Source organism: Malania oleifera, chromosome 3 (assembly GCF_029873635.1).
Source record: "Malania oleifera isolate guangnan ecotype guangnan chromosome 3, ASM2987363v1, whole genome shotgun sequence".
Lineage (NCBI taxonomy): Eukaryota > Viridiplantae > Streptophyta > Magnoliopsida > Santalales > Ximeniaceae > Malania > Malania oleifera.
Genome location: NC_080419.1, coordinates 1,228,774 through 1,243,950, shown reverse-complemented (window position 1 = coordinate 1,243,950; position 15,177 = coordinate 1,228,774). Strand labels below are relative to the sequence as shown.

The window sequence follows — 15,177 nt, the reverse complement described above, 5'->3', positions numbered from 1 at the left end:
GCTACCTTCCTCGGCAGACTGCAGAAAGCAATTGTTGTGGACCGTTTTAATACACCTTTACAAAGAACTAGAAAATGCAAAGGAAATTATTCAAACTATAATTTTATTACTGCGCACAAACTGTATGCAGGATCTGTCCCCCAACCCTAGATTGTACAATACATTATACCCCTTTATCCCTATAATCTCTCATGCCCTGCCTAATCCCATGTATTTATATATTTTAAAATAAAAAATAGATAAAGGTCAAGTGTATCTACCTACACCGTACCCACAAACTAATTACATCTCTAAAACCTTTTTATGTTCGGCTACCAAAAAGAACTGCCTACCTCCAACTGCGTTGGCTCGAGGCCCATAATTTACAGGGACTGACATTTTCAATCACCCCGCCATTCCAAATCTAAACAACGTGGTTGCCTGGCATTCCTTGAACCCAACTGTCAAAGCATGCATCATTTTCATGTGTTGTATATATACTGGGCGACTGAGGCGAGGATGCCTGCCAGAACAGGTACAACGTACAAGTGCCAATTTTGAAAAAAATTATCGAAAGAACTCTGGAAAGGACCACATTATGAATCTTGCAAAAATGTCAGACTCCAAGAACTCGATATGAGCAGCTCGTCCGATGATGGTATTCAAATTCCTCCCTTGGGAGGAAGTATCGAAGTTCACATCACAGCGCATGAACATTCGGTGCTCAGTGGATGGGGCCCGAATCTGGTCCAAACAATTATTCAGCATCTCCAAGAAGACTTTGCCCTTCTTCGAGTAGTCCCAAGAAGATGCCTGGCACAATTCAATTCTGGCAGAATGGTACGGAACATAACCATCCTGAAAGGCATGGAGTAGGTAACATCAGAATTTTGCAACCTTTTACAGTTACAGAAGAAACATGCAAAACATTTTTATTTTTTTTTTTGGAAGTCGTCTCGGTTCAATTTCATAAATTATCATCTTGAACGGTACTTTGAAAGACCTCTCGAACCAATCTCATCAGTGAAAATTGTGGCACCCAAAATTTTTTATAAACTATTCAAAACAGGACTTCTCCACTTCACAAGCAAAAACAGAGCAAATACACTAGTGCTGCATCATTAATGCATTGCAAGTATTACATCTCTCCCAGATATAAAAACTCCTTCAGAATAAAGACTCCTACAAAGTACTTCTATATTGGATGCAATGGATTTTTGGGCAGAATTAATTCACACAGAACTAAAAGTAAACACTATTAAAATACAATTTTGTTAAAATATGATTTTCTCAAGAATCTGACACTTCCCTAGCACCGCAGGCTCAGATAAAAATGCAATTAATACAATGTTTCTCTTATTTCAACCACGAGAGGCTATAATTTACAGAAAAGGGGACCAAAAGTAAATGCTTGTCTAAATTTTATTTACACAGAACAAACGATTATCGAGATTTCATACAGAAACAGGTAGAAGAAGAAATAGCATTCTGAATATCTAAATTAAATGTATGTCATGCATAACATATTTATCTGTAGAACATACATTTAATGTTTCTTGGGATTTTTAGTGCCCTATTGACCATGCTGCATCATACCACTATGCCACATTTCATGTGCTTGCTTCATAGATGAAAACTAAGACCAGCAAGAAGTCATGCACTTATTTACAGTAGGACGAGATTGTTTCTAATATTAAGATGCAGTAATTGAAGTGGCAGCAATTTCCTGAATTATCCCTAATTCCAACATAAGCCTGCAAAAGAGGGAATACATACCTGGGGTGAAGATAACAGTATTACATTTCTGAAACTCTCTAATGTCTTTTGCTGAAAGAGAAAAATTGTTAGAACACCAGCCAAAGAGGAAAAGAAAGTTCTAGATCATCAGACAAAGAATAAGACTATCTCCTTTTCCATTTTAAAAGTTGTGCTGGAATATGAATAAAATTTCACCATGGGAAAAATTATGATGAAATCAATCCATCTGAAACAGTCCTAAACATGAACTGGGAAATGATATTCCAATGATTACCTTGCAAAGTTTGTAGAAGAAAGTGTTCTGGATATCTGGATCATCTGTTAAAGTAAGCTGATGGATGCATTGTGTGCCCTTCAGCTTCTTCAAAAGCCAGAGTCCAGAGTTAAATAAAATGTTGGAGCTGTACAGATACCCCAAGTGTGGACCAGATATGGAAACATACGTATGCAGGTACCTCAAATATGGTTCCATAATGCTCTCTGAGAAAACAGAAAGAGTTACCTTAAATTAAAAACCAAAAGAAAAAAAAATGCCTTCCAAGCTAAGAGAATATACCTGCCAAAGCTGTCCTTATAATGATGTTCCCAATGGAATGCCCAACAAAACTAATCTTAATACTCCTCAGAACTCCAGATCTTGAGCTTTTGTCCATTTTCTTTCTGACAAAAGAAGTAACTTCTTGAGCCAGCCTTAGTCCCATCTCTCTGAAATCTCCAGATGTCTTGTCCTCATTTACCTCCGACATAAGAAACTCTGCCTTTGGATCTATCAAAAGCCATTGATTTCGAACAAGCCGTAAATCCAGATGATGTCCCTGGTTATGGTTTAAGTCATAATTAGCAAAATTAGTCCGCTTATATGTGTGTGCAACTGTACTGCAGAGAAAACAAGCATAACAGACTTTGGACCAACATTCTGGCATATTAATTATGGGAATGAGTATGCTTTTGCACTACAGAACATAAATGAAGCACAATGTGTTATCCAAATTTTTTTTTTTAATAAGTACTGCTACCAAACATTTATGATCCCTATATATTAAAAAAAAAAAAACTCAATATCATGATCATAACTGAGGAAGTTTATTAAAAACTAAGTTAAATTAACAGATGATATATTTTATGCAACTAGTTCCAACAAAAGGCAGTTTACAGAAGTAACAGAACCAAATGGATTCCTTATCAATGCATGACTCAAAAGGTTATACCATATAGTCCACTTTAATTAAGAAGAAGCACATCAAATTTCAAACTAGATACAACAATTCCAAAAAACTAATGTAGTACTAGATGAATGAAGAAGAAGCACCTTGGTGTGTGTAAGAATAACAAGTGATCAAAATTGACCAACTATTGTCATTAATGTATTAACTTTGGAATGAAGTGATATAGCAAAGGTCTAGCCATCAAATAAGGAACCCAGAGCATTAAGTAAGTCTTATGCCAGGAAGACCAACCATGGAAGAAAACAGAGAAAGTTGTTTCACGACTTATCTCTCAGTTGAAAATTATACAACAGTTTAGAGAACAATTTAGATGGCCATAGGGTATTTGACACTTGGAAAATGCATGACGACCTGGCCACAGGTCAAATGAGCTAAAAAAACAACATGCCTGAAATCCATGCACAAAGACAACAATCCTCAAAACACGGCCACTTTGTTGTAGGCTAGCACCAGACAACTTGTTGACTGCCTTAAAGGCAACTTCAGTAAATAAGCTAGGTGTATCTTTCTGGTCCAGGTTGCTAAAATATGAATTTCCACTGGTTGTGCGTAGCAGGGAATTCACAACACGCTCTACAATTATAATAGGTATACGCGAAGGATCTCCAAATATGTGCATGTCTTGAATTGACCGGTTGTTAATCTGCATGGAAATGATATCCACTTAAAACTCCACTAATCGAGGAAGGATGGACAGATTCCATAAAAAAGTAATTACTGACCTTCATTTGTGCGATACTTCTCCGATGAAGTTCAGCACGCATAGCAGCAGTCTGAGCAGGCTGTATAAAACACAAGAAGAGATATCAAATCCAAAGATCATCCTTAAAATTGTAATGCAGTGGCAAGCTTGATAATATATGCAAAATACACAAGTATCAACATGATTACATCGACATTTAACTTCCGCAAACTTGATACTTTCCCACGAACACCAGAGAAGGAAGAGTCATTATTCCCACTACTTAAATAATGATGAGGCATTTCAACCTTAGAGTGCACCATCCATATTGACCACTCAGCTCTTCGGTCACTAGCCCATGCATCACGCAGAAATTCTGTTATCTTTGATCTGTTAGCCCTACAGCAAGCAAAGTGTCAACAAATGAACTTTCACTGCACAGGAGTTGCCACAAATAAGGGAGCAGAATATTCACAGGCTCGACCTTAATTTTCCCATTTAATGTATAAAAAATTGATTTACATGTAGCCTATAGGCCCTATACTAACAAAAAATCACTTTATGATATTTTTGCAAATCAAACACTCTCTCTCTCTCTCTCGCAAGTATTGATGATAATAGGGCATGCATTTCCCTGGAATAAATAGCAATTTCCTTCACAATATCAAGTCTTTGAGGAAGTTTTACCTTTAGCAGCACCTTTGGGAACCATCACTCTCTAAACAAGTAAATTTGGCAGACATTGGCATGTCAAGCAATAGTTGTCAAAAAACAGCACTCCATTGCACAAATGTATTTGCAAACATGGTTTGCACAGAAATAACAATAATTCCTAGACCTATTCAAAGCACAAGTACATTAAATTTGCGAGATAAGCAATGGTTACTATGATGTGATACTGCAATAAATGAAGAAGTTCAGCACTTGATAAAAACTTACAAAATGACCATCACTTGACTGAATTTTATGTGTAGATAATAATAATTACTATACTACTACCAGATGCAACTGCAGAAATCTCCACATTCAATATTTGAAAATTATATAAGAACATAGATAGATCTTTTTGTTTGATATCTTAAAAACCTACATATCATTCTCTAAACTATAAAGAGAGAATTTATCACACAAAGATTGGACTGATAGACCCTCATAAAGGTTAACCAAAGAGAGCGAGAAGAGAAGACAGAGGCCATTGAAAGTTCTGTTAAGAACAAGACAATGTTTAAAGTAGGTAATTAGGACATTGAGCATAGCAGCATAAGTAATTAACTTTCCTGACATAGATGAAAATTTCCAGTCCATAGTTCTACATTTGCCCCCCACACCCCCCCCCCCCCCCCGCCCAAAAAATAAACCATGCTAAACTTCAAAACAAAGAACTATAAATCATGACCAACATGAAGGTAGTAATGTACCTTATGGCCCTTATGGCGCATGCACAAGTGCTAATGTCAACCAGACACATTGGCCTCGTATCAATGACTAACTAAAGGAAACAGCAACCTGAACCAATTATCATACACCCATGAATACTGAAACATTACATGCTGGACCACGTCATGATTTCCATAGGAAATTCCCACACCCACCTTTCTTCCAAAAAAAGAAAAAACTCTTAACTTTGGGACAAAATTCCTCAGTCTTCCATTAGCAAATTGAAATGTGCACAAATAAGACACTGATTAGATTGACATGATAACCCAAATGCACATTAACGTACTTAAAAAAATGTATCTAGGCTTTACCCTAAATGGAGCTTTTTTCGTTTAAGAAATGAGCTTTCTCAGAGCAACTCTCAATTTCTGAACCTACTGATCCTATTTATGACCAACCATAAATCTTTTAATGAATCTTTCATTGTGGAAAGCAGGTTCTATGAAAATGTAGTAAAAATACATGTTAGTGAGTGTGCATGTAATTAACAAAAAAAAAAAAGCTTGTTAAAATGCATTTCATAAGCATACAGACACCACCAAACTTGGAACTCTATTTCAGCATACCTAAATAAAAAGACCAGAAAATTGGAATCAAAATGACACATTAACAAAAATTTATTCCAATGAGCAACTAAATCAATCAATTTATCCCTATTTTACCCCTCCATGCCCAAACTTGTTCAACTCAAACCAAAAAAGAATTTAATCTATCTACATTGGATCAAAGGCATTAATCTTTATCTGTTAATTTAAATACATTGTATAATACACTGAAGCATATTAGTGACCACGAACTGTTTCAATAGTGAATGTTTTCAACCCATACTGTTCTGAATTTCTTTATCATTTGAATCTTACCTAATCAAATGATTCAATGTTCAAGGAAAGTCACAGATGTCTAAACCAAATTATACAGATATGGAGAAATAGAAACCTGTGGAACTTCAAAAATGTATTCCATAAATATAAAACTTGATTGCCAAGAGAATGGAAGGCATTCAATAGATCATCCTTAGGTAAGGACAGCAGTGACCCTTCACTATGAAAATCAACATCACCATTTGCTTCTTCCTGCCCAAAGAATGAAGAGCAATTAACAAGAACCATTTAAGCATTAAGATCATAAAATAGAATAATGAACACTCTGTTGCCTGAAATCAATATAAGACCTCAAAACTATTTTGTAGCTGGCCTGACGCTTGTCCTGAAACTCCAGCATCTACAGGATGCAGATCATCTCGCAGAAGAGATCCAAGTGACCTTGTTTTATCCAATTTGGCAGTAAAATCAGTTAAATCAAGTGTTTGATCAATCCCTTTGCTAAGAGTATGTAGCTCTTCAAGAAGTATGTCATGAGCAGCTAATAATGCTTTAAGAATCCTAATCTGTTTTGAGTCCACAGAAGCCATTTGACTGAATGCCTGATAAATACAGTGCTTTGCATAAGAAAAATATTTGGCACAATGTTGAAAACATAACTCAAGAAAACTTTAACTTGAAAATGCACAATGGTTCCCTAAAAAACAACTAAATCTCATGGGTCAACAGTGTGACTTCTGGGTATGCAAAAAAAATTTAGCAAATAAATGCATGCAAACTAGATTATTTAGAAGTTTAACATGAAAATGCACGATGGTTCCCTAAAAAACAACTAAATCTCACGGATCAACAGTGTGACTTCTGGGTATGCAAAAAATTTAAAGCAAATAAATGCATGCAAACTAGATTACTTAGAAGTCATATAATTTACTTGGTGTCCTAATAATGCTTGTAAAAGCTTCTGTCCCCATGCTGGAAAATCACTATATCACCTATGGAAAAATGAACCATAAATTTATTTTAGACCTCCTTAAGAAAAACAAAGTTGAAGTTCACAATCGAGGTTCCCAGTGAGGAGAAGTGAGCTAGTTACTGTGAGGAGCAGTGGAAAGGGTAGGGGTAGGGGTAGGGGTGGACTTAAAATAACTTGCAATGAGATAGTAAGGATCGAATAGTTCTGAATTTGTTGGAGGAAATTGCCATGATTGTGTAAATTGGAGGAAAAGTATTCATGTAGCCAACCCCACCTAAGGGGACTTAAGGCTTGGTATGTTGTTGCTGCTGTTGTACAAACTTGGTAAAATGACTTCTTAAAACATAGATATAATTTGTAAAAAGAATCACATTATTAAGCATAGATATCAGATAATACATTGATGGTAAAATTTTTGGTAAAGAATGAGAAAATTCTAATATTTCTATTATGTTTTTTTCATTTGTCCTTTCTTCTTGTACTTTTTACTTATCTTTTGTTTCTTGGCTATTAAAGAACAGAAAAATCAGATAATATGGATAGTATTTACAATCTTCTCAAAAAGGAGGTGAGAGAGTATGAGTTACTGGGGCTGAGAAAGAAAAAATTAACAGATGAAGAGGGAAAAAATTTGTCAGCGATAAACATATGTTTTGGAAGTCGAAAGTGATGCTTTGAGATTTTAAATTCCTTTATAGAAAAAGCAATTCAGTGATGAGACATTAAGGTATAATAAATGCTGCATTTTAGTTTATTTTATTTTATTTTTTTGGGTGCATTTACCTTCATGAACCTTAAAACACTGTATAAGGGGTTCTTTAAAGGAAGGAGAGTCTGCAACATACACACAAAACAAATGTCCTAGAAAAGGCACATCCTAGAATCACTTTCCTCGAAATCTTATGTGTAGGAATAGGGTTACTCTCTCACGGTAATGCTTTTGTTTGGTTTACTCATCAAGATTCCAAGGAATATAAGATAGCATTTGGCATAACACGTGCATTCCAATTTTTTAAATGGCAAGTCTTCATCCTTGGAAGCAAAATTAAAATGAGAATTAAGCAACGCTAGGTTCCTAGGGTGAAAGGTCCCAAACCCAACCCAAGTAACCATGAGGCACAAGAAAGGGCATTGTCCAACCAGTGAGTAGCTTTGCAACAGGAACTCCACCTCACTTTGAGACTAGAACTTCGCTTCAGTTGACATCTATGTCATCTAGGGAAAATAGTTTACAAACCCAAAAATGATTGGATTTAGCCATGAAAATGGCTTTGTGTTGAAAAAGGCTATTGGTTTTGGAATAAATGGGGGAAAACAAACAAAAGAGGATAGGGAGTTTGTACTCGAAATAAAAAATTTATAAGACAAATAGAGGATCAGTTTTCTTTAAGGTAGAGAATGCCAAGTTGCTAAGATGGTCAATGGCATAACTGAAATGCCAGTAAAGATAAATTAGCGAGTGAATTTTTCCACAGCATCAATTGGGAATGGATAAGGAAAAGATAAATGTAAACATTGCGATGACAGAGTAGATGCATCAATAACCTGAAACTGCAATAGCAACGATCCCAAAAAAACGGGGAAAAAAAAAAAGGCAATATGAAAGCACATTCACAATCAAAGCTAGATAAGAGGTCTTATCAAGAGACATCAATGACAAAGAACATACTTGATTAGACCGATGAAAATTTCCAACTGCAGTGTCTTCGACAGTGCGAGTATCACTGAAATAATTCAATGACCACATTAATTTATGTATTATTTGCACTTGCAGGAACCAAAATTTGGGTAAAATTTAAAAATTTTAAAAAGAAATAAAATAAATTATTAAAATATACTAAGTCTTGGTAATAGTTGATCATCTCAAGATTATCTAGCTCAGAAACTGGGACACGAGACAAACCTGGGTACCTTCGGAGGGTAAGTGTAGAACCCAGCCTTCAGTAGACTAATGTGTATGCTTATATCAACAAGCACAGCATGAAATGTATCAAAATGCACAGGGCAATATGAATGCAATCCTAAAAGAGCTTTAGGAGGGATACGAAATTCATGCATGGCAGCAGGGCATGCATCCAAAGAATCCAGCAACTCAGACCTGCACAAAGCACATTTCTCAACTTCTGAACAAAAATGAGTTCAAAAAACAGAAAATGGCTTCCATTTATACATGATAAATAATGCATCCTAAAAAAAATCAATTTCAGCTTGCCCATGTTGTTATTAGGAAAAATACCAATTAATGAGCAATGTCAACATACCTGTTCTCCAATAGAGGAGCATACATAAGCTCAAATTTCAAAATAACTGCAGAAGTTGTTGGAGCCTGGAAAAGCAATTCCATATCAGCTGCCAAGGCATAATATTGGCATTATCAAAATGTAAAGAAACATAATAGCATGCAAAGAAGGCCTGACAACAGCTGCCAAAAAATAGTTTAATGCAAACTCTCTTTGAAACTTAGGTCAAATAGGGCAATCAAGATGCTTTCATTTTTGGTCTTTGCAAACCAACCGGAGCCAGTGGCTCCACCAAAGCCATGCTACTCACTTCCTTGGGCTTGTTGAATGCAGTAGGACGTCTTATAGATGTGGACATCAATTGATGATACCATCATCATTGTGAGGGGAAGGGCTAGCATGGGATTAGGAGCTAATGATATATACACACATTTTTCCTGGATATTTCTGAGCAGCCAACACAGATTCAATGCTCCCAGATACAAGAGCAATGGAATATTTAGCACACTTTGCTTTTGATAAGAAACATGATCCAACATTTACAATCTGTGTTTGTTAAAATTTTTCTTTTTCCTCGTTTTGTAGTGTGTTCGTGTGCTTTTTTCAGATAGAACTTACCAGCTTTTGGATACCTCCTTCACTTTTTCCTTGGATTTACTATCTTCTTAGATAAATAGTCCACTTCTCTTTTCTTTTACACACACATATGCACACAAACACGCCAAAACAGAGAGGCAGAGAGGGAGAGAACACTACCTCAAATTTACCAAGAGAAAGGTTGAAAGAGATCATGACCGATAGAAGAACATCCTGCCTAGCATATTTTATCCGAAAAGGCTGTGTTAAAAAACTGTTATCTGTGTCATCAATCCTCCAAACTCCCAATCTATCATCAGAATCCAAATCAGGAGCTGCACCTCAAATGAAGATGTTACTTTATTTGGCTATTAGTTCATGTAATTGAAATATCAATATTCATGTAATTGAAATATCAATCAAACACAGCAAACTTGCTGACATAAAAATGCATTAGTGGAAGTATATTAAAAAAAAAAAAAAACTTCTAAAGCTTAATGTAGGAAAAAATAAATAAATAGATCATCATAAATTATACATTCCAATCATTTGCCGGGTGTAATGGGATGGGCTACAGTGTGATCAGCTATGATATACTCAACTTCTTCTCTAGCAGGTTCATCTACAACATCTGGCAGTGTCCTCATGGGGACAACTCCATATACTCCCAATGTCCTGGAAGCCCCTAGTTCAAAGTATGGCATAAGGGAGACAGAGCCTACACTTGTGGGTGCAATCTCCACCCCCTGCATGGGCACTGCATTCATGCACAACTTCTTATATTTTTTCTTTATTTTTTATACAATTAAAAATACCCTTTCCCAAAGCTGACCAACACTCAGACGCTGGGGGTCTGCAGTAAACTTCTGTTTGAAATTCAGATAAAAGAAACAGGTATGATCTCAAACAGAATGCTAACTTGCTAAGTCCTTCTAAAGAACCCAGGAATTGGCACCCTGCAGCATAGGGCATGTGTCAAACGTTGCTCAGTCATGCTCAAATACTAAAGGATTCATAAAGCAATCTCCAATGACTAAAATACAACTATTCTAAATAAGATAGTACTCTGGAACTTCTTAAATACTGTCGACATTCATGTATGCAGTCAAGCGTTCTACCCAAAGATTATAACATATACTTCTTGTTACACCCACTCCCATTAAGACATTGATGTATCAAATTATTAGTCGTATCTAGATGTTATCACATCAGACAATGTAAAGTGACAATAACAAAAACACTAGGTACATAAAATATTTGTGATTAAATGCAGTGGCAGATCTGTGTATACGTGAACTGGGGCAGCTGCCCCAACTCAAATAAAAAAAAAAACCTAATAATTTTAGTTAATGCCCCCACTAAAACATTAAGATGGAGGATCATCTGTGGAACATTCTATGTGATCATTTTCCTTTGATGATTTAGAAATTGGGGATTGTTTATCAAAAAAATATTTAGGAATTACAGATTTTGTTCTAAATTAATGAATCTAGATATTTTTGTATTTTTTAGTTCATTTTAAGGTTTTTTTTAATATTGTAGATACTTTGGGGTTTATTTTGTAATTGTATTTTTAATTTTAATGTTGGATGTATAAGTAGTTTGTGTATTGTACAGTGTTTAGACAATTATTCCATTTTGAATTCAGAACAGGTTTTGTGTCCCCAAAATCTCTCTCTCTCTCTCTCTCTCTCTCTCTCTCTCTCTAGGGCTGCAAATGAATCAAACCACTTAAGAGCTGATTTAGAATTGTTTATTGGCTCGTTTAATGGGATCAAATTAGGTTGTGGTTGATAGATTATAGTGGGTTATTTAGCAGGAGCTGGGCATAAGCTAGCTTAGCCCAAACTTTATAACCTAAATCAGTGATAGGGCCAAGGTCTAAGGCCAATGGCATAGTCAGGGCAAAGAAATCTAGAGGCAGTAGTACTAGGAGTCCATTTTCACCTTTCGCTCAACAAAAACCATTAGCCTCTCGCCTCTCATTGAGAGGTTCCAAAAAGAACTAGCCTATTCTTGCGCAGCTTTATAGCTTAGCTCGGAAAGGACTCATCAACTCATAGTTTTGCAAATATAAATAAGTTTTGAGTATATTTAAGCTTCACTTGAGCTTCAACTCAATTAAAAAATTCAACAAAGAAGATTGAGCATGTTAAAGCTCTGCTTGACTCGACTTGTCCGCGGCTCCACCTCTACGGCTCTACCTCCTCCTCTTCTTCCTTCTTGTTCTTTTCTTTCTACTTTTTTTCATTCCTTTCTCCTCTTCTCATACTCTTTCTCTGCCTCAATTCTCTCTCTGTGTCTGTTTTACTACTCTACATCACATTAGTTTTCGGTCAAATTTAAAATAATATGAATAATAATTAGAAGACTTTCTCCACAATTTTTTAAGGGAGTAATTATGAATAAATAGATAAAATTTGCACTAAAATAGCCATATTGATTAGAAAAATAAGGTTCACTGAAAGACAACAATGAAGGTTTACAAAACATTTAATAATCACACACAGAAGTAGGATTTATTCGTTTTATAAAAGTTGCAGTGAAAATAATTTTATCCCATTATTTATTTTAAATAATCTTATATTGTGAATAATTTGATATTTGAATTACAGCATTGTGATTTTAGGTACTCAATGAAATTTTAAGCAAGATAAATATCATAACGTACTGAGAGCTGCCCCTACTTATGAGACTTTCGACCAACATCGCTGAATTCAATAATAATAAGTGAGCCATTCACAAAGATTATGCAGCACGCAGCAATCATAACTCGTAAGTTCAACAAAATGTACCTTCGTATTGAACAACTCTAGCTGGAGTCCCCGGAGAACTACTGTCACTGTCCTCCGATCTCATCGTGATCTTAATTTGGTACCATCTACGATTAAACAAAATAATAATAATTAGAAATCAATGAAAGAGGAATTCAAACAAACACATATATTAATAAAGAAATTCGAGTAGTAGAGCAATGCTTACCCTTGCTGGAAAAGGTCGAGATTGTGAAATCTATGAATGTAAATGGCGATCTCCTGTACGGCGTCCAACATAGCAACCTTCGCCGGCCGTAGCTCCGCATTAGTCAAAGCCTTCAGGGACGAATTCCTAGGGTTCAGACCGACGAACCATCTGACACGCCGTAACATACCCGATTTACGACCCCAAATGCGCCCAACACTCGCATCCCTAACCCTAGTTCCGCGCCAAATCTCCTCTTGAGAAGAATAATCCTAATTCTCTGCAATTTCTCCTCTCGCTACGGCTCTGAGAATCTGCGCATGGCGGAAGAACAGCTACGATGAGATCATCATTCTCGCATGGAGCTGGCTGTGGGGTTTCACAATCAAAAGACAAAATATGATTATGATTTTGTTGTGGAAAATGAGGCGCCAGTAACAGTGTTTGGTAGTGGAATTGCTCGGTGATTTCGTACGGGCACGTGGGACAGTAGTAAACTAAAATATAAATATAAATATATATATATATATATACGCACACATATAAAACATCACTGATTTGTAAAGTGCTTCTCGATTTTTATTTTTATTTTTCACAAATAAGCAAATTGTTTAAAATCCACTCACTAATAAAGTTGATTTGTTTCAATTTTATTTAAAATCAAATTTTGTTCAAGTCAAGTTTGAATTATGATATACTATTTGTGAGCTTAATTGATCTTAAATAGGCTCACATTGTTTTATTTTTCTCATACTTTATAGTTGATATGAATTATATATTTATTTAATATTATATGTGTTTCTTAAAATTTATATGTTATATTGCAATTAAATCAAGTTTAATTGAGTCAAACTCAAATTTTACAAGTATGAGAATACTTCAGTAACTTAAATTTTCAAAGTGAAGCTGATTTTAATTGTATCAATGTGACTTGACTTGAATATACCCACAACCCAATACATCGATACCCAAACTCCTCCAAAAGCCTCCTAATGTGACTTAAACCCTATCTCCCAAATAAATTGTCTATTGTGTTTGATATGGAAATCTACTTTTAAACATATAAATAGTTGCAAAGAATTATGCAATATTCTCATTTTTTATTTCTTTTTGTGTCATGCATATATTAGTCATGACTGCATTAACATTTATGAGTTATTTGTTTGCATCAAATGGTTTTTTAGTTGCATTGGTGTTACTTGAAAATGTCAACGAATAACCGCATAATTGTAACGACCTCAAAAAACACATATGAGCTACTCTGATACTCCTGTAACTGAAATCTCAGCCCTCCAAGGGCACTGGGTATTCCTGTATACAATAAACATACTTATGCAGCAGAAAACGTAAATCATGCAACCGTATATACCATATAATACCAGAATTCAATATTTCTAGACCATAACTATACTTTACATCTCTCTCAAATACCATCTACCCCAAAATACAACACTCTGTACAAACTTATCCTATAAACAGGGCAACCAAGTAATCACTCTATTTGCGAGCCTAATCTGCTCGCCTAACTAGCTCACCTGAAAAATGTTAAAGTAATGGAGTGAGACGACGCTCAATAAGTGGAAATATGTTATTACTAGTGTGTGGCTACTAAGTTGCATACTATTTGAATAACATCTGAATTGTATAAAATAATAAATCTGTAAAACATATCTTACATTATCGCAGTTTAAAGTATAACTGTATCATTTGAATTTTCTACTTTTCATACTGCTAATATCATACTATATTTATCAAATACTGTAAAACTGTATACATATACATAACTGTGCTTTTTCCCTATAACTCTATATGTCATGATTTGATCTCTCATGATAGGGTTATGCACCCCGTAGGCGGGACTTAACGCTGGTCGGCCCTCTAGGTAAGTCACCTTACTCTACACTATCAACCCAGCCAAACTACATCCACTCCTAGGCACGGAACTGGATCGCTACCTCATCAAACCGCTCCCTTTAACCCAGCGAACTGGGGAGTTGCATCCACTCTGAGCACGGTTTGACAGTACCCACACATTATCTAAGATATGTGGTTGCACTCTATCTGTATTAGAAACGGTACCGTGCTCTGTTATCTGTATCTGTATCTATAATATTTCATAGGGATCTGATACCATATATATAATACTATAATCTTCCTACTGTTTTCATCATGTTTACAAAATAACCATAACACTATAATTATGTACTATAAATATTGTAATATCTAAATAATACAACTGTACTATCTTGATGCTATATCTGTATATCTGACTGTATAATATGTTTGTATAAACTGTCTGTATATTCTGTCTTTATATTCTAAGTGTTATGGTATTAGGAAACATGGCATTTTGTAAATACTGTATATACTGATCTGAATAAAAACATGTAATATACTGATCTGAATAAATATTTGTAGTATACTAATCTGAATAAATATCTGTGTATATATATACTGATATGCATAAATATCTGTATATATTGATCTGAATAAATATCTGAATATACTATATAACATGACATGC

At 35.2% G+C, this 15,177-nt stretch overlaps 1 protein-coding gene across 3 annotated transcripts; it reads right to left on the bottom strand.

Moving 5' to 3' along the window:
• Positions 1-86: 86 nt before the first annotated feature.
• Positions 87-13,152, bottom strand: LOC131151678 (uncharacterized). Of its 3 annotated transcripts, none has more exons than XM_058103012.1 (15): positions 12,675-13,152; positions 12,488-12,573; positions 9,873-10,027; positions 9,138-9,202; positions 8,780-8,974; positions 8,546-8,600; positions 6,254-6,505; positions 6,019-6,155; positions 3,855-4,044; positions 3,686-3,745; positions 3,352-3,606; positions 2,294-2,552; positions 2,012-2,217; positions 1,756-1,806; positions 87-837 (listed from the first exon to the last, which is right to left on the bottom strand). In XM_058103012.1, exons 1-15 carry the CDS (start codon positions 12,839-12,841, stop codon positions 547-549), a joined length of 2,424 nt encoding a protein of 807 aa, XP_057958995.1. In that variant the 5' UTR covers positions 12,842-13,152; the 3' UTR covers positions 87-546. The 3 variants fall into 3 exon arrangements, with proteins under 3 accessions (XP_057958995.1, XP_057958996.1, XP_057958997.1); XM_058103013.1 differs by having other exon boundaries at positions 3,855-4,035; positions 12,675-13,092; XM_058103014.1 differs by lacking the exons at positions 12,488-12,573; positions 12,675-13,152 and having other exon boundaries at positions 9,138-9,225; positions 9,873-9,999.
• Between the last annotated feature and the right edge of the window lie 2,025 nt (positions 13,153-15,177).

Excerpts from the sequence above, each read along its gene's own strand:
- LOC131151678 (XM_058103012.1), bottom strand. The coding sequence starts at position 12,841 with ATGTTACGGCGTGTCAGATGGTTCGTCGGTCTGAACCCTAGGAATTCG. Across the intron at positions 10,028-12,487 it reads TAGAGTTGTTCAATACGAAG|CTCCTGATTTGGATTCTGAT; the intron begins GTACATTTTGTT and ends TTTGAGGTGCAG. Across the intron at positions 6,156-6,253 it reads AGCTACAAAATAGTTTTGAG|GAAGAAGCAAATGGTGATGT; the intron begins GTCTTATATTGA and ends TTCTTTGGGCAG.